Consider the following 17900-nt stretch of genomic DNA (forward strand, 5'->3'; position numbering starts at 1 on the left):
GATTCCTGTCAGCATCAAACCACGGCTGCTTCCTAATTGCCACAAAACATCATCACCATTTTAGGTTAAGTTTTCTCTTTCAAAGTTGACACACAGATCAGAACTGTGGATGTGCCATTTGTAGGATTTTTTCCCTCAGATAATTTATAGTGTAAAAACAAAGGAGATCATAAAACTTGTTTTTTACTTGTGGCAAGGACTGGCCAGTCTGAAGAGACTGGGAGATGTTTACTCTGTGCACGCCTTCCCGTCTACAGCTATCCTTGAATTCTGCTGTGGATCTTGTGGTCCAGCAGAGGCCTTGGGGTCCTGCTGCCTCAGCACTGTGGGAATCTGAGCTAAAGAGACATGCTGGTCCAAATAACTCATGGATGATTATGACTACCAGTTGAGCAGGGAAATATTTCTGGCTTTGTCCTGAGGTTTGGACAGTGTCCACTGTGTTTCCATTCTGAGAATGTCACATAGACAGATTGCTGCGGCGGTGATGAAAATATCAAGAGAGGCTTAGAAAAGCAAATATTCCGGGGGAAGTAATGAGAATAGATGGAGTTGGTGCACAGGGTACGGACTGGGAGTCAGAGTGACAACTGAGCTCTGCAGAGAATGGCAAACCAGAGGTGAAATTGGGGCTCTGCACGGGAAAGCAGTGGCTTTCCACGCAGGAATCTATCTGAAAGGTCTGCTGTGGCAGAATGGTTCAGTGTGCCAGGAAGGGGTGTGGGATCAGGACTCCTGCTGTGCTGGGAGGTCACATCCTGTGGCATCCTGTTGGACCTGCTTGGCTGATTCTCTGTCTGAATTATGGATGTGTCAAAAGTGCCAGCAGGAACCCATCACACTCCAAGCAGTACCGAGTCCTGTGTGTGTCTCCCAGGGTTCTTGCTGACAGCCACAGGTGGATCTACAGCCTAAGTTAATGTAGAGATGAATGCAAGTAAGGCACCCTCACACTCTCCCACTAATCTGTGATGCTTCACTGATACCACGACCAGTGAGAATGAACAAGCAGGTGGCCAGATCCTTGGAATTACCTGAGCTGAGCAAAACAATCAGCTGCAAAGTTTAAAGGCAGAGCTTGTGCCCTGATACCTGAGGTAGAGCCGTTTTTATTTTTGTATAATTCTGAATGCATAAGACACGGATTAACTGTGGCCAGCCTGATTTCCTGAAAATCTGTCCCAGACCTGAACCCGAGCTCACTGCTTCCTGTTGGTCATTTCTCTTGCTTTGGCATGAGATCCTGCTACGTTATGTTATCACGGGGCCGATTTGAAATTGCATCGAAGGTTTGCAGAACAGCAGTGTCAGGAGCACAGCCCTGTGTGGAGGGGATCCCAGCAGGCTGCAGATGGTCCCATCTCAGCTCCCAGGGCAGCTCCTGCAAGCCAGGAGCAGCGTGTGAGGAGGTTCCACTGCAGGTCTGGCTGCAGCTGGCCCAGAGGGCTGACACAGCCAGCAGCAGATCCCAGCATCTGCTAGGCTGGGCTAAGAGCTTCCCTAATCACTTCTGGGCAGTCCACATCAAAAGAGGGGCAGCGTGAAGTCTGACCCAGATTCTCTGCTTCTGGATGCCTTTTGACAGCGCTGGATTCACTGCTGGCACATTGCTGTTGACCTCCATAGACTCTCAAGGCTAATCGCTTGCAGGCATTGTCTTTTAATCTTTTGACACCCTCGTCCAAGCATTCCTGCCTAGCCACATCAGCAAATTAGGTTATTAGCTCTTAATACCTCAAAATCTGGACCTTCTGTGCCAGAGGGTAACAGAGAAACAAGATTAGGGAGATTGCTTCCAAAGCCTAGCATTTCCCAGCAGCGTTAGTAGCTGCTCAGTGCTTGAGATGTCAGGCAAAGAACCGGCCATGAGATGAGGAAAAGCCCCAAAACAGTTTGGAGTGAAGAAGATCGCTGGAGAACATGGATGTGATGACGTGCTTGCCCTGGAAGTTCAGCATCCAGAATACTCAGGAGTGCACACACCCCTGGGCTCCTGCAGCAGGAGCACAGACATCTCCTTGGCGAGGGAGCAGCAGCCCCGTTCTGCCAGAGCAGGCTGGAAAACAGCAGCTGGGTGGCCTCTGGTGATGGGTATCTCCCGGATGGGAGAAGAGCTGCTAGGAGCAGAGGAACAGTTGGGAAGAGCAGAAGAGAAAAGGATCAATTTTAGAGAGGATAAACGGTGAAGTCCTAGGATGAGGCATGGGGCATATTGCCACTGAAGCCAACTTCAGTGCTACACTCAGCAGACACCAGTGTCTGATTTTAGGGGGTTTCACCTCTGGTGCCTGGTCTCCACATGTGTGCTAGGTGGAGGAGATGGTGTGTGCTGCATGGGACCACGGCTTCAGAGGTTGCAAACCTCAGAAATCAAGCTAGAATTGAGAAAATTTGGATTTTTCTGTTCTGCAGCCCATTCAAAAGGGAAGTAAACATTCTGAGTAATAAATGTTCTATGTAGGATTTTGCAGGGTGAAAGTTTACCTGTGAGAAACCAGGTATGTATTATGGTTAGTTTATCCCTAGGAGTGATCTGTGGCATGCAGGGGGGGAGCAGGCTTTGTCTTTTGTGAAACCAGCAGGGGATGCTCTCCTTCAAGCCTTGACTTCAGAGCTCTTCTTTGCAGCTCAGGGAAACCGGGTTCAGTCCCCACCGAGTGGTCAAGGACAGCTAAGAGGTCCTTTTGTGGGGTTTGAATTTCAGGTACTCACTTGAAAAAGAGGAAATGTCACTACAGTGGCAATCAGTGGTTCTACAGCTGCCTCCTAATGCTCAACTCCTACTGGAGCAGCTCACTGCTGGCTGATGGTATGACAGTATTGCTGATAGAAAACTCAAATTTGATAATGTTTTTACCCAAGCCGATTGCTTCCCTGATTTCTTTTCTGCCTTGCTGATCTGTAGTATTTTCCAAATACTTTCAGAAGTTTACAGCTGTAAAATCTCTACCAGCATCCATGCTGAGGCAAGTGCAGAGGGCCTCAACAGCATCCTGAGAGCTGAGTGGAATAATGTCAAATTGTTCTATAAATTCTCCTGCAAAATTTGCTCGATCAGAATGAAGGGGCACACTGATGTAAAATGTGACATTTAATTGAGGATCTCTGAATAGAATTATGAACCCAACTCCATGTTCCTACATTTGGAAATTTCCATCAGAAAGCATCTCCATTCATCTATGTCTGTGTGCCTTGAAATGTATCGTCAGCTGGTAGAAATCTGCTTTGACCCAAGGGCTTTAAAAGCCTGCTTTTTTGCTTCAGGTAGGAGTTTCTAAAATGTAAATGGTTTCATAAAGAGACTTTACACTGGGCATAAATTACATTGATTTTTTTAGGAAGCCATGCTACTAAGGGCCTGTAGAGATTTTTTATTTTTTTTTTTTAGGTATAGTGGGCAGTACCTGTTTTACAGCATTTGTACATTTTACATTTTACAGCATTTTAATCTGTCCTTTTGAATTCTAATAATGAACTTAAAGATTAACTCATTGACTGGCATTCTCTTCTGAGATGTGAATTGCAGGCTCCTGCAGCCTGCAGTGAGAATTCTTCCATGTTTCTGTGGCTTTGGAAGGTGACAAGTGACATGCCGTGTGTGGTGATCCTTTTTTGTTCTCCATTGCGTGCAAATTCCTGGGTTTTGTTCCTAAGGCTTTGCTGAAGTGCTGGCTTGAGTGTTTTTCCCAGAAGCTGTGGAGGTGCACACAGAGCTGTAGTCATGCCCATCGGTGTGGCCGTGCTGGCAGAGCCCTCCCTTGCACCCTCACAGGCTCCTGGGGACACCCAACGTGGCGAGCAGCTGTGTCCACAGGTACCTCAGGTGTGCCCTTCCCATCTCCCTGCAGCAGGTGTTTCCTGTCGTGGGCCTCTTCCTGAGTGTGAGGACATCTCCCCTGGAGCTCCAGGCAGAGCCTGGGCACACACCCTGCTGGTGTGGCAGCTGTGGCTGGCGTGGCTCTGTGGCCAGAGCCCACCTCACAGCCTCTCCTTGCCTCTTTCCCCAGGTTGTCGCGCTGTCGTCGTGGAGTCTCCTGAGAGATTCAATCTACTACACGCTGTCTGTGGTTGCACTCATCGTGGTAAGTTCTGGAAGGTTCTTCATCTGTGGGGAGCCCGTGTCTACTGCCCCATGTGAAGGGAGCCTCCCCTGGCATCAGAGTCTTGTAGCTGAGATCCCAGCTCCAGCATTCCTGGGGATTTGTGCTCGTGGATTTGTGCTTGTGGTCTCCCTGGATGTGCTGGGGAGCTTGGCCCGAGGGCAGGAGCTGTAGGAGTGTCCAGGGAGCCCAGAAGGGATGGCTGGGGTGGGGCAGGGTGGCCCAGTGCAGACTTGGGGTGCAGAGCTAAACCCACGTTCTGCAGTGGGTGGGTCAGTGCTCTCCTGGCAAGTGACCTCCATGACATGTTTTTTTTCCTAAAAAACATGTCACTAACCTGTAAGGAGGCAGCACTTGTGCCCAGAGGAGAGCAATCCTGAGCAGCTACTACAAAATGTTTAGGTTAGTTTTTGCACACATGATAGGGGCAAGTTCAGTGCATGCTGACAAGCAAGTCCTCAAACAAAGACTACACTGTCAGCAGTTCTTAGTGCTGTGCCTGTCCTGGGTTTCATCAAGCTCAGTAAATGCTCCAGATCTCTCAGAATTGGGCTATTCAGTGAAAAAAAGTTGGCACAAGTGTTAGATAAAGACAATGCTGTCATTACCTTTTCAGCCAATACAAAACAATGCCGGGAAATGTAAAAATTGAGTTTTCAGGTAGCAGTTGCACTTCTTTTTTCCCCCCCCCCAGCCTAGCCTAGTACCCTAGATTCCCTAAGACAGGAAGAGTGATTTTGTGGGGTTAACTTCCATATGTCAGAGAGAAGGGGACTTTACAGTCAGGAGAGGGTCTCTTGCATTTCTGCAGTCTGGGTTACTTGGGTTAGTGGGTTCTGGTTTGTTTCCAGACATACTCTGTAGCTGCCAAGGCTTCTATCTGCCTCATCCCAAACAGGGGTTCTTTCTCAACCTCTACCTTTATATCCCCCATGCTGCAAGGCCAGCCATTTTGTCCTTGGTGAAAAATAACTTTTCTACATCATTATTAGCAGTGAACTGCAAAACAAAAAACTTTTTTATTTTGTTTTGACAGCTTGACAGTAACCTCATACCAAAAAGTGTTGCTAAACAACAAATAGAGCCACACATACTAATTGTAGTGAATTCCATTGCACGTTTATTCCATTGCACAAGCCTGAAGACATCCAGCAGGCATTCTCTTAGGTCACCCCACAGGAAGCACAGATGTGGGCATCTGCCTGGCATCTGGCTTCCTGGTGCTTGGATTGGACATTTCATTTATTGCATGGCGGCAGACAGGTTTAAAATCTGTTGACTCTGTCATCAGTCTTAAATTCTTGAAGCAAGGCAGGGTTTTTTTCGTGGCTGGTTCATCCCTGTGGTTGTCAGCTGCATCGGGATGCAGAGAATTTTGTATGCAATATTGCTCCCCAGTTGATAGCACACGAGAATTTCTCCTTTCAGAGTCAAACACTGCTTCAGTTAAATAAGTTTCTCCTTCCCTTCACTCACCCAGCAACCCCTGGCTTCCCAGTGCCTCTAATTTTTCTTGTCCTTTTAAGACAGAATCAAAATGAGGTGGCAGGACATTGTTCCTGAAATTCTGACCCTGCAGTCCCCCATGGCTCAGGTGGGAGATGAGCCAGGGGTTCTGTGCAGAGCACAGTGTAGCCTGCCTGTGGTTCCCCCTTCATCAGATCTGTGTGCTCCTTTTAGAACTGCTTTGTATGCAGGGATAATTTTTCCATATGAGGGCATTGAGACTTCTCTGCGGCTGGAATAGTGTCATCAATCTTGAAGAATTATATTGTTTGTAGAAGTTTGTTCTCATGGTGTTCTAAACAACTGCCTGTGGTGCTGTGTTAAAAGTTTCACTCCACTGGTGTCTTTACCAATCATAAATACACCTGAGGGGAAATAAATGTATTCCTTCCAATGCTGAGATACAGCAACTTTAAAAAGCTTGATACTGTGCTGAGTAAATCAATATGGCTTAGTTTCCATTTGAACTAGAAAAGGAAGTACAGTTGTACTGTTGTAAGAAATAGAGCAGTATAGACTCACCTGTTTACTGCTCCCAGGCCATTTGATGAGAGAAAGTGAACTATAAAGCACAGAGGTTAGAAGTGAAAACCACATTTATTGTACTTAATTAATCTTGATTCAACCCTATGGTTGTTTTTTTTTTTTAACTTTATAATAATATTACAATGCTACCTTGTCTTCTTGTAGAGTTTGGCAAAAATTTACTCCATATTTTCTTGAAAGGAAAAAGATGCCTGTGTATCTTAACTTGAAGAGACGTCGTCAGAGTCATTAGTGGCAAAATAGAGATGGCTGCTATTTTTAGTCACAGAAGTCAATGCACACGCTTTCATGTCCCGTCACACCAAAACATTGTACGCTGAAACAGGCCTTGTCAGATTAGATCACCGTGACTGGGAACTGTAATTTACAACGTTTTGTGGTCGTGTTTTCTTCCAGTAACCAATGCAATTCCTGCCTCCTGCCGGCTGTCGCACACGAGCTGCTATTTACGGCTCTGTGGCCGAGGGGAAGTGTTCACTGTGCTTTCAGGGCCTCCTTCCTTTTCCCTCCTGCTTCCCCAGGGCACAGCCGTGGATCTGTCATCCCTGCTGTAATTTCCTTGTTGTTGTGTGCAGCTCCAGCCTCCAATGGAGGCGCTGCCACTGTGGGACCCTGCAGCCAGGGCTCCCTGCAGCCGTGAGGGACCAGGAGCAGCCGGGCTGGGGAGCACGGCAAGGGGAAGGGCCTGGTCACAGGGCATGGCAGCCACCTGCCCATGTGAGCCCTCAGGCAGTGCCAGGGTGAGCCCTTCCCTCACCCCTCGCCATGGCACTGCTGCTTCCTTCACAGCTTTCATCATGGCGCTGCTCCTTCCCTCACGCCCCTGGCCATGGCGCTGCTCCTTCCCTCACGCCTCCCGCCATGGCGCTGCTCCTTCCCTCACGCCCCTCTTGCCATGGCGCTGCTCCTTCCCTCACGCCCCCCGCCATGGCGCTGCTCCTTCCCTCACACCCCTCTCTCCATGGCGCTGCTCCTTCCCTCACACCCCTCTCGCCATGGCGCTGCTCCTTCCCTCACGCCCCTCTCTCCATGGCGCTGCTCCTTCCCTCACGCCTCCCGCCATGGCGCTGCTCCTTCCCTCACGCCCCCCGCCATGGCGCTGCTCCTTCCCTCACGCCCCCCGCCATGGCGCTGGGCCTTCCCTGAGGGAGGAGGCACGTTCCTTGCCCAAGGAGGCCGTGCAGCAATGCTGGGGGAGCCGCAGTGCCCGTCCATCAGCAGGGCTGCCAAAGGGGCTGTCACAGTAGCCACAGCTGGCTGGGGTGGTGAGGACAGCACCGTGGCCCAGCAGGACATGGCAGCAGCGGCGGAGCCTGGTGTGGATCTGCTGGCGGGGAGGAGGCCATGTCTGCCGAGACAGCCGGCCGTGGCAGAGTGGTGCAGCCCCATCTCTGGCTCATCCTGCTCTCTCTAAGTGCTCTACAAGGTCCAGTGGCATTGGGGAAGGGGTCCCCGCTTGCCTGGGCTAGGTGAGAGAAACTAAAGGTTGGGAAGTTCAAAGGCCGGGCAGGAGGGCAGTGCCAAAATACACCTGAGCTTAATGCCACTGCCACGAGCCCTGGCTTGATTTACTCTGTCCCCTGCCTCAGGTGATGAGCTGTTTTCAACTGTGGTTTAGTGTATAACATGCTATTTTTAAATCTTTTCTCCACAGTTTATTTATGATGAAAGAGTTTCCTGGTAAGTGAATCTATTTTCTTTTTTTCTGGTTATAACACAAAAGCTGCCGTAATTAGTGTTTATGAGGAGAGAAGGAGAAAGCTATAAAGTTCTGCAGGGCGGCTATTTGCTGCTGTGTGAGAAACATCAGCACCAGACAGGCTAAAATAACTAATTTTTTGAGCTAGAGAAGAAAGCCCAGGAGAGTGTTGCTCAGACTGTACCTGGTACAGCAGCATCAGTCAGTGCCCTCTGCATGCCCTGCAGCAGCCTGGGGGTGACAGCAGAGCTGTACATGTGCCAGCAGGGGCCACCCAAGCAGTCATAAATAAGTGTATTCTTGGATTTTTCATTATTTAGTGAATGGCCAGTATAAGGAAATAATTTTTTTTTAAAAAATCCCTATTAATGTGTTAAAGTGTAGTGCAGCAGGCATGGTAGTCTCGGAGGGCTGCAGGTACTTTTCAGTTGCTTTGGTCTCAGGGTTTTGTTTCCAGCACATGCCAGAGGCGATGTGGTGACATCTGGAGGTGACAGCGTTGGTTTGGTGTCACTCCCAGCTGGTGTCATTTGGATTACAAGCACTAGGGAGCGTCAGGCTGCTTGGGCTGGTGTTTCCCTCACTGGCTCTTGCCTATTTCAGAGGCAGGTTTCAAACACCCATTCTTGGCAATGGCCTGGCTTTCTTTGTTGATTTTTTTGCATGTTTTTTTTTAAACTGAAATTCACTCAAGGACAGTTGTATTTAACTGTGTTCTTTAAGAAAAAAAAAAGAAGATAACAGAGAGGCTGAGGGTTGGATCTTCAGAAGCAGAGAATTAGACTTTGATATAGTTAGTGCAATAGCTCAGAATCCTTGTGGAGAAAATGTTCCGTGAGTTTAGCATACAGTAGTTTGATAATGGATGATTTCCACAAGGACTAACAGTTTGCCATGGGGAACTGAGCAGAAATACAGCATGTTGGGCAGTGAAAAAGATTACCTAGAAACAAGCTCTAGAAGTCACGTTGTAATTTGTTTTCATACAAATTTCGTTATTCCATCGGTTTGACACAGAAACATCAGAGGGGAAAAAAGCTGTCAGCATCTAATCAGCAGCTTGAACTGCTGGCCAGTGCATTGTCAGCACTCATACAGCAGCTCAGGCAGCAGGGAATATTAAGGCAGCCCAGGAAATGGCTGAAGAGGAGCTGCTGATGCCATGCCCTGCTCTGATGTGTTTGTGTTCTTCTTGTTTCCAGGTGGGAGTCCTTAGTCTTAGTGCTGATGTACGTCATCTACATCTTTATAATGAAGTAAGTCGAATGTGCCCTCAGCTTGTCTAAATCCTAAGGCTCCCTGCTCCCCTTGCCTCACCTAGCCCTTGGGACAAGAACAGCCAGCCTCCAGGTCTGCCAGGAGAGGTTTGCCTTGGCTATCAGGGAAAATTTCTTCACCAAAAGGGTTGTCAGGCACAGGGACAGACTGCCCCAGCCAGTGGTGGAATCACCATCCCTGAGGGGGTTTAAAAGATGTGTAAAAATGGTACTTTAGGGACGTGGCTTAGCAGTGGGCTTGGCAGCTCTGCGTTAACATTGGACTTGTTGTTCTCTTCCAACCTAAACTATCCTGTGAATCTGTGCATTACGGATCTCATCCTGTGTTAACTGACCAAGGCTCAGGCTGCCAACCTGTGGCAGAGCACAGACCCGGATCCATCCTCAAGTTGCCACCAAAGCAGTCTCTTCTGACTTGGCTTTAGCATCCCTACTGGGAAATGAGCAGGATTTCACTGTACATTTCTGGGGTGTGAGTCTCTGCAGCAGTTCCTGCTTTCCTGGAGACCCGTGGTAAAACCACAGCACAGCCAGCAGTGATTTTCTGAGCATCTGGCCAGTGTCACTTCTTCCACATAAGTTCTTGCTAGTAAAACTGGTCTGTTCTGCTCATTGGTTCCCCTCCTCCTGTCTTGTTTTCCAAAGCCAGTGGAAAGGAAACCCAGATTCAAACTGGAACATTCAACAAAACCTACCAGCTGCCAAGCACACCAGTGGTCTTGTCTCCACAAGTAAGACTAGAGATCTGTTTTGAAATGATGAAAAGAGTAAATATTGTGAGAGCAATTCTCAGTGAGAACAGCAAAACAGTCAGGCTGGCTGAAGGGAACACAAGTCAGAATTCATCTGATAATTAGAAATTTTGACATGGAGGGTAGCATTGCTCTTGGAACAATTAACTGACCAGCGAGACAGTTGTAATGTGTACATTTTTTTTTTTTTTTCTAAAAACAACATTGTAATGTGAACAGGGTCTTAAGACCTGAGTGGATATGGCTTTAAAAATTGTCACCCTGGTTAGGGACCTCTGCCAGGTGTGTATAGGGTTGTACCTTTGCCTTTGAGTATCATGGGGAGAATCTTGGCTCATATTTGTGTCAGCTCCCGGTTGCTGCAAGAAGCAGGGATTATTCCCTGCCCCTGCCAGAGTTGAGGTGAATTTAGCATAAGGTGCTGTGTTTCTTTGTTGAGTCCTCCAAGTAAAATAATGCTGATACTCAGGTGTGATTATATGATTAAAAATGTACTTGGATGATGACAAGCAAGGATTACTCACGATGCAGAATATTCATCACACCAAGCTCATAAACGTGCATGTCTGTCAAGATCCATGGCTTCTGTCTTTCATAGCCTACAGAGAGATTGTGTGATGTACAATTCAGCTGGAGCTCTGGGATACTCCTCAAATCCAGAGTTTTCTTCCCTCCCTTAGCTGTATTGCTCGGGATACAAGGCTAGGAAAGGAAGACTGTCAAGAAGTCAAGGTGTACATCCTGAGTTTGTTGCATTTGTGCAGGTACAACTCAACCATACATCACTGCTTTGAGAGGAAGACAAAAAACTCTGCAAACATGGTGAATGGTCTAGCAAGTAACACGGAAATGGATGACAACAGCAACTGTGATGCCACAGTGGTGTTACTAAAGAAAGGTAACTGTTCCAGTAAGTCACTCTCTCTCTTGCATCATTCTGGGTGTTCTCTCCCTGCTCACACACACGGTGGGAACTGCTGCTGTCTTTAAGCCACAAAGTAGGACTTGTGGCTCTCCCAGATGGAAGGCATGGTGTGATGATCCCAGCCACCACAGCCCGTGCCACTTGGCCACTGTGCTGCTTGGCTGTAAGGACTCCTTCAAGCCAGGGCATGCTTGTCTGGCATGTTACAGCCATTTAAAGTCCTCCTGTGGGCACTGTTACTCTGCACTGAAGTTGCCCATTTACAGCATCTCCAGTTAAATTTAATTCCACTCCAAAGGGACAGCAGCTGAGCAAGAAAAAAGACCCCACTTGGTGTACACTTTATCCCCACTGAAGGGAGGGCAGGGACTCTGTCTGGGTACTGTGCTCTTACTGCACATGCTGGCTTTACCATGCCCAACTTTTCCATGTGAGTGGTCTTTATGGGTGTTTCACTTCAGCTGAAATCTGTTCCAGTTTGACTTTAGTCATGATCATGTATAGAAATAATTGTGTTTCTTCAGCTTGAAAAAAAATTCCCCCATCCCATAACTCAGCAGTAGTAGTTCAATGTCTGTATTTGCAAGGCTGTCCTAAACCGTATTCACAGTGGCTTTATTTTGTCTTTAAAACAGTCAACAAGCATGTGCAGTATCTGTTTGGGATGTCTATGTCCCTGTCGTTAGCAATAACACCTCCCTTTTCCCTGAGGCACTGACTTAATTTGAGAAGAAGCTCCATCTCAAAATCAGTCCTGGTCTCTGACCACAGATGGGTTGCCTCTTTGGTTTGGCTAGTCTATCAAGAAAACCCCACCAACCAACCAAAAATAGGTCTCTTTTCCTGCACACAGGGCTTGAGAGGCATGGTGTGTATACAGCAGGCAGTTAAACATGGAACTTTGTGGGGTTTATTTGCAGCAGCAAGCACTTGGAGCCTGCCAGCTCTCAGTTACAGGCCTGGTACAGAGGGACAGCTGTCAGCAGCGCTGTGCACTCTGATTTGGGGAAGCTGCTGTTTTGGGGTCGCCTGGAGGTCTCCACAGCAGAGCTGTGCTGGCAGTTCTGTACCAGGAAAGCTGGACTGGGAAAACTCAGCGAGCAGAAACTCAGGTCTTGCACATCCAACTTCACCCAGCGGCCTCAGGGTTAGCTGTGATTGTGGGATTTGGTTTAAATGTTCCCACAATGAGTTTTTGCATACTCTGCTGGTAACTTTTTGATTTGGACACTTGTGGTTCCTCACACTGGCCGAGGAAGGAAGACAAAAGGATTGCTTCATCTTCTTGCAGACTGTTCCTGTATTTCCTTGGCACTGGGCCGTGGGAGGCTGGAAGGGCAAGTGATGCTGCTTTGTGTCCTGGCCAGTGGCACAGGGCCACCAACAGCACCTGTTGCAATGGGATGCCTGGGGTTTCAGACACTGTCTTCTGAGGCTTTTTCTGAAGCCTTTTCTGAACAGAGGACCAAAAAGTCTGAAACAAAAATTTCTGTATTTGGTAGTTCTTCTAGGTGCCATTCAACACATGCCAGTGTGGAAAAGCTCACAAGGAAAAGCTGTCTGGTTGTTTTTTGTTGTTTGTTTGTTTGTTTGTTTTGTTTTTTAAGACAGAGGAGCTCACATATCTACCCTATTCCATGGAAGCCTCAGCAGGGGAAAAAAAAAGAAACAAAAAGGCCAAGGAGATAGTCTTTTGTAAGACTAACAGTGATGGCTAAAAATGGTAATGCCACAGAACATTTGCTAGCGTTTAACACCGGTTTTAATAGACCCGTGCAGAAGTGTGTTGGGTAAGACCTCAGGTTTCCCTGCTGCCAAGTCTCAGTCCTGTCACAGAATTCACAGCCCAAGGTGCCATCCAGGTGCAGGAAAAATGAACCCCAGAGGCAGTGGGCAGCGGCACTGTGCTCCAGTCTGGTGGCAGTTCCCAGCCGTGAGCTGCCAGCCCAGGGTGCAGGAACCTTCTCTGGTTTGTGTTGGTGCCTTGCAGGAGCACAGTTAGCAGTGGATGAGGACAGCATCCTCACAGAAGTGCAGGTTAGAGCTGGAACTATCTGCCTTGGTGTGGGATAGCTGCTGTTGAAGCAGTGGTCTGCCTAACACAGGCCTGTGGAGAGCTGTGCAGAGCAGACTTAGTTCTCTGTAAGGAGCATGAGTGGTGATACCATGTCGACAATTTATTTAAAAACAGGAATAACCAGGTGTGTAGAAGGCCTATTTTGAACGGTGTAGCTGAAGGAATGGTTCTTACAGAGAACTTCTGGAAGCCATGGGTTTATTCTTCTTAGAGCCACGTAGAACAGAGGGAGTGACTGCTGGAAGAAGGCCTCAATTTGTTTTTGTTCCTTGGCTGCAGGAAATTTCCACCGTAAAGCCTCAGTGATCATGGTTGATGAGCTGCTCTCTGCCTATCCACACCAGCTTTCATTTTCCGAGGCTGGGCTCCGGATCATGATAACCAGCCATTTCCCTCCCAAAACACGTCTCTCCATGGCCAGCCGCATGTTAATCAATGAGGTGTGTCTTTTATCTCCCCCACCTGCCCTTCTTCTCAATTTGCCCTCTCCTGTAGCAGTGTTTGCCTTGAAATGCAACTCTGGTGTTTCTTCTGGGTCCACTGGTAGCGCTCTCCCAGATTTTATCCTTCTGACAGGGACTTGTCTGAATCATCCCTTGCTCTCTGTCCCCGTGGAGATTTTAGCAGAGGTTGTTAAGCAGTTCTGTTACATGTAGCTGTTGCTCACAGGAGGTGCCCCCTGCATAGATCAGTTTAATAATCCGGACTACCCCGGGACTGCACTTCAGCATGTCACTGGTCTTGGAGTGCTCCTGGAGTCAATTCCACAGCCACTGGACCTTCTCTTGTAAAAGCTGTACGTGTGAGATCTAGCTAGTGGTCTGCAAGCAAGAATCATCTTGTACCTGTGGGAAACCATTCCTTTTGCTCTTAAAGATAAATTTTTAAGGAATTCTACGCATCTCTCTTTCTCTGTTCCTCCCTTTCGCTTACGAAAACTCAAGTTTAAAAACGTCCTACCTCTCAGCAAGACTTTGCCTTTGTTTACAGAGGCAGAGGCTGATCAACAGCAGGACTTACACCAACGGCGAGTCAGAGGTCGCAATCAAGATCCCCGTCAAGCACGTGGTGGAGAACGGGACGGGCCCCGGCAACTCCGCGGAGCGCGGCGTGAACGGCACGCGGCGCGACGAGGACGCCGCCGAGGCCGGCAACGAGAACGACAACGAGGACAACGAGAACAACGAGAACGACGAGGAGGAGGAGGAGGAAGATGACGATGATGACGACGACGACCACGAAGGGCCGTACACACCCTTTGACCTACCCAGTAAGGGGCTCCTGCTGCATTTGTGTGGTGTTGGTTTTGGGTGTGCTGCACCCTGAGAGCTTCCAGCGACTTTTGCTCTGCAGTGAGGCTCCTGGTGACGTGTAAGAGAAATGGGAAGCAGCAGGGACCTCTCAGGGTGCAGGCTCCTGGGCTTGGGCACACCTCTGCTGCAGCTCCTGTGCTGACCCTGTGCTGCTGTTGCAGTCACAGGGGAGACGCAGCAATCTCCACAGGGCCAGTTCTGCCCCCAAAACATGGCTCACTCCATGGAGAGATGGATCTCTGCTCGCTGTGGAGGAAGCTGAGGGTGGCTGGGCTGCTGGCAAGGAGTGAAGGTCAGAGGTGTCCATGGCTAGGACATAGCTCTGCTGGGAGGTGAGGTGTGCTCTTGGACAGTGCAAGTGCTAATAAAGTGGGCAAGGCACTGGTGATGCTGATCTGAGGCAGAGACACAGGGTGGTCGTCCTGAGTGCCTCTGCTTTCCTGCTGTTCACTAGGCACTGCCACAGTGCTTCCCACTCTGTATGGAGAGGGCTTGGAAAGTCAGAGCAGCTGCGTGGCTCCTGAGGACACCTACATGTGCCTCAGGCTGCTGAGCCCTGCATCTGCAGGGTGGAGATCTCCTTGTAGCCTAGTGCCTCTTACCACATCAGGCCTCTGCTCCCGGGTGATCATAACGTATCCCTGTCCTGCCTTTGAGTCACAGTTGCCATAGCTGTGTTGCAGAGCAGCTGGAATACTGTAGGGACTGGTCCTTCCTTTACCTGCAAGATGCAATTTTGGGATGTCCTGCTCAGGTCTCACTCAAACAGCATTTCTGAGACCTGAGCCTTAAAGAGAGTAGTTCAGATGTCCTGTGGTCTTTCATAATATCTGAAAGATTGGCATGGACTTCTGGAGATCTCTGGTTTCAACTCCTGCTCAGAGCAAGTGCTCTAAGCCTGTGTCCAGTTGAGTTTTGATTGTCTATAAGGATGAAAGTTCCACAGACTTTTGGGTAGCTGTTCCAATGTTTGACCACCCCCACAGCAGGAAAAGAAGAGAAAATGCACGACTTAATGTAGCATCTATTCTGAATTTCCCTTATTGGAAGTTGAGTCCATTGGCTTTTGTAATTCTCTTATGCAAGGAATTTTGTAATTCCCTTGTGAAGGGCCTGCCTCCATCTTTTCTGTGCCCTCCCTTAGGGTGATTGAAGGTGGATCAGATCTCTTTCTTGGACTTGCATTTCATGTGGTTTCTATAAGAACTTGACTGGAGAGGAGGGGGAGCACGTGTAGTCTGACTCATTAAACTCTCAGGGAGGCCCTTCATACTCCTGTGCCTGTCTCTGCCCTCCTATCAGCCACCCATCATCATCCTCTGAGCAAGGAATGGCACGTTGGCATGACAGGCAGAGGTGTCACTGGCATCTTGCTTGCACATGCTAACAAAGCAATAGCGTTCTGAAATACAGCAGATGTGACTTGTGATTGTTTCCCTTTGTTTTGTTGTTTGGCAGCTGGCAAGATAGAAATGTTGAAGTGGGTCTTCACGTGGCCCTTGAGTTTTGTCCTGTACTTCACAGTGCCCAACTGTAACAAACCCCACTTGGAAAAATGGTTCATGGTCACCTTTGCTTCTTCTACCCTGTGGATTGCAGCTTTTTCTTACATGATGGTGTGGATGGTACGTACCAACTAACCCAGAAACCACTGCCTGGGAGAAGCAACAGGAGGGGGTTTGTCAGTCTAGAGAAATGCATAGGAAGTTCTGCACACCTGAATTTTCAGGTGAGAAACCTTTAGGTTTGCTTTTATTTCTATTGGATCTGTCCACACTCAGAGAAGAAAGTTAAGGGCCAGTAGCCATGGCCTTTGAACTTGATTTAGGGCTGGCATTTCATCCAGATTCTTTACCTTGGGCAGGACTTAGAGCTGCAGCAGTGGAACGTCTCCCAGTCCTGCAGTGTAGTGTGAGGGGTGCTGAGTGACAATCTGGCCACCGTGACTTTTCATTCTCTTGGAACAAGCAAGCTCGAGAGACACGGAGTTGTGAAAGATAACACTTTGAAGTCAGCATGAACAAATAGCATGACATTAAGTCACAATCCTGCAGAACTAGAACCGTGGCGTGGTTTTGTGTCTGCTTAGCTGGTATTTGTATATAATAATGTTTACAAACTTCATCCAAAATCAGGAAACAGTTACCCCAGGTAGTGAGCGACCATAATAGTCTCTTTTCCAGGTTAGTGTCAGGAAAACTGTGGATGAAATGTGTTGAAAACTAACCTGAGAGGGTACCCAGCAGGTGAGTGCTATCCCCTGCCAGTTGATGGATATACCAAAAATGCCTGTCACTGCCTCTGTTTAAAGGAAGTTTGCACTGAGAGATGCCCTCTGTCTCACAGCATCTTGCAGATTTGGGCCAAGTTGGTCTCGGGTCTTAATTCTTGTAAGGACTTGACAGTTTATTTCTTCTCCTTAGGTGACAATCATCGGGTACACGCTGGGAATTCCAGATGTGATCATGGGCATCACTTTCTTGGCAGCAGGAACCAGCGTGCCAGACTGCATGGCAAGCCTTATCGTGGCCAGGCAAGGTGGGTCATCGCAGGGATGGCATCCTGCTGTGGAAGTGTGTCCTGACATCCTCCTCCTCCTCTTCAGGTAGCACAGATGTTTCCTTAACAGGAGAGCTCTTTTCACAAGCCTGAAATTTAAAACAAGAACAAAGAAGGAAAGAAATTGTGCTGCTATTGCAGTGCAATTAGCAGGTTCTCAACAGCAGAGTGGAACAAGTTCTGGCAGCATTGTCAACCTCAAGCCTTCCTCAATAATCACAGTAATTTCCTTCATCTGAGTATCAGTGGTATAGAACAATTTAATGGCCTAAGAATCTTTCAGATCACCCTCCAGCTTTTCTTCACAGTCATAATGACTGGAAGATACTGCTGTTTTTAAGGAAAGCAGCTCCCCCATACTCGTGGCCACAACAACAATCATTATGTGTTAAGGGGAAAAGCAAGCTGCCAGTACTGCTTTGGGGGGAGCAAACCCAGTGGGTCTGAAATAAGCAGCTGCTGAACAGGCAACTCAGAGACCTTCTGCAGTCGGTCCAGTGCAGGAGCTCATGTGTCATGGTCACAGCAAAGCATCAAAAGTCCCCCTGAACATGGCACCAGAGGGCTGGCAGGTCACAGCCAGCACAGCGAGTCCCCTCAGCAGCACAGGATTAGTGGAAGGGAATTCTCAGATGGCTCTGGAATAAGGATTAAGCCCCTTTAAGCCTGCTGGCCTTGTATCCTGATGGGGCAAAAAGAAGGGAGGGAGTGAGGGGCATCTTCCATAAATCTTGGCCTTAATCGGTCGAAATTGCCTGGATGAGCTCGGGTTAAAGCTGCAAGACTTTTCTGAGACATGTTTGAGTGTATGTGGTTTCCATTCCTGCAGGTATGGGGGATATGGCCGTGTCCAACTCCATTGGAAGCAATGTTTTTGATATTTTAATTGGCCTAGGCCTTCCGTGGGCTTTGCAGACCCTAGCAGTGAATTATGGATCATATGTAAGTCCTACATTTGTTCACGTAATTGTTATTTATTTATTATGTATTTGTTTGCTTTTAATAAGCCACATCTATCTAGGACAAAAAAAAATTATGTGGGTTTTATTTGAAAAAACAAGTAATTTTCTGTGTTATGGTATGGGAGAAGTAGAAATTTTAATTGTCACTGAACATTTCCCATCCTTTTGAGGACAAGGACCTCCA

General features: G+C 48.1%; 1 protein-coding gene across 3 annotated transcripts in view; it reads left to right on the forward strand.

Moving 5' to 3' along the window:
• The window catches only part of SLC24A3 (solute carrier family 24 member 3), a 78318-nt gene that overhangs the window by 44260 nt on the left and 16158 nt on the right, over positions 1-17900 (forward strand). For 2 of the 3 annotated variants that reach the window (XM_088160854.1, XM_088160856.1), the window contains 9 exons: positions 4008-4082; positions 7807-7832; positions 9054-9107; positions 10645-10790; positions 13162-13322; positions 13873-14152; positions 15654-15820; positions 16619-16733; positions 17584-17696. In XM_088160854.1, the coding sequence (XP_088016980.1) occupies positions 4008-4082; positions 7807-7832; positions 9054-9107; positions 10645-10790; positions 13162-13322; positions 13873-14152; positions 15654-15820; positions 16619-16733; positions 17584-17696 (1137 nt within the window). The remainder of the gene's footprint in view (positions 1-4007; positions 4083-7806; positions 7833-9053; positions 9108-10644; positions 10791-13161; positions 13323-13872; positions 14153-15653; positions 15821-16618; positions 16734-17583; positions 17697-17900) is intronic. The other variant, XM_088160855.1, reaches the window with a different exon arrangement.

This window comes from Sturnus vulgaris, chromosome 3, assembly GCF_052056855.1.
Source record: "Sturnus vulgaris isolate bStuVul1 chromosome 3, bStuVul1.hap1, whole genome shotgun sequence".
NCBI lineage: Eukaryota > Metazoa > Chordata > Aves > Passeriformes > Sturnidae > Sturnus > Sturnus vulgaris.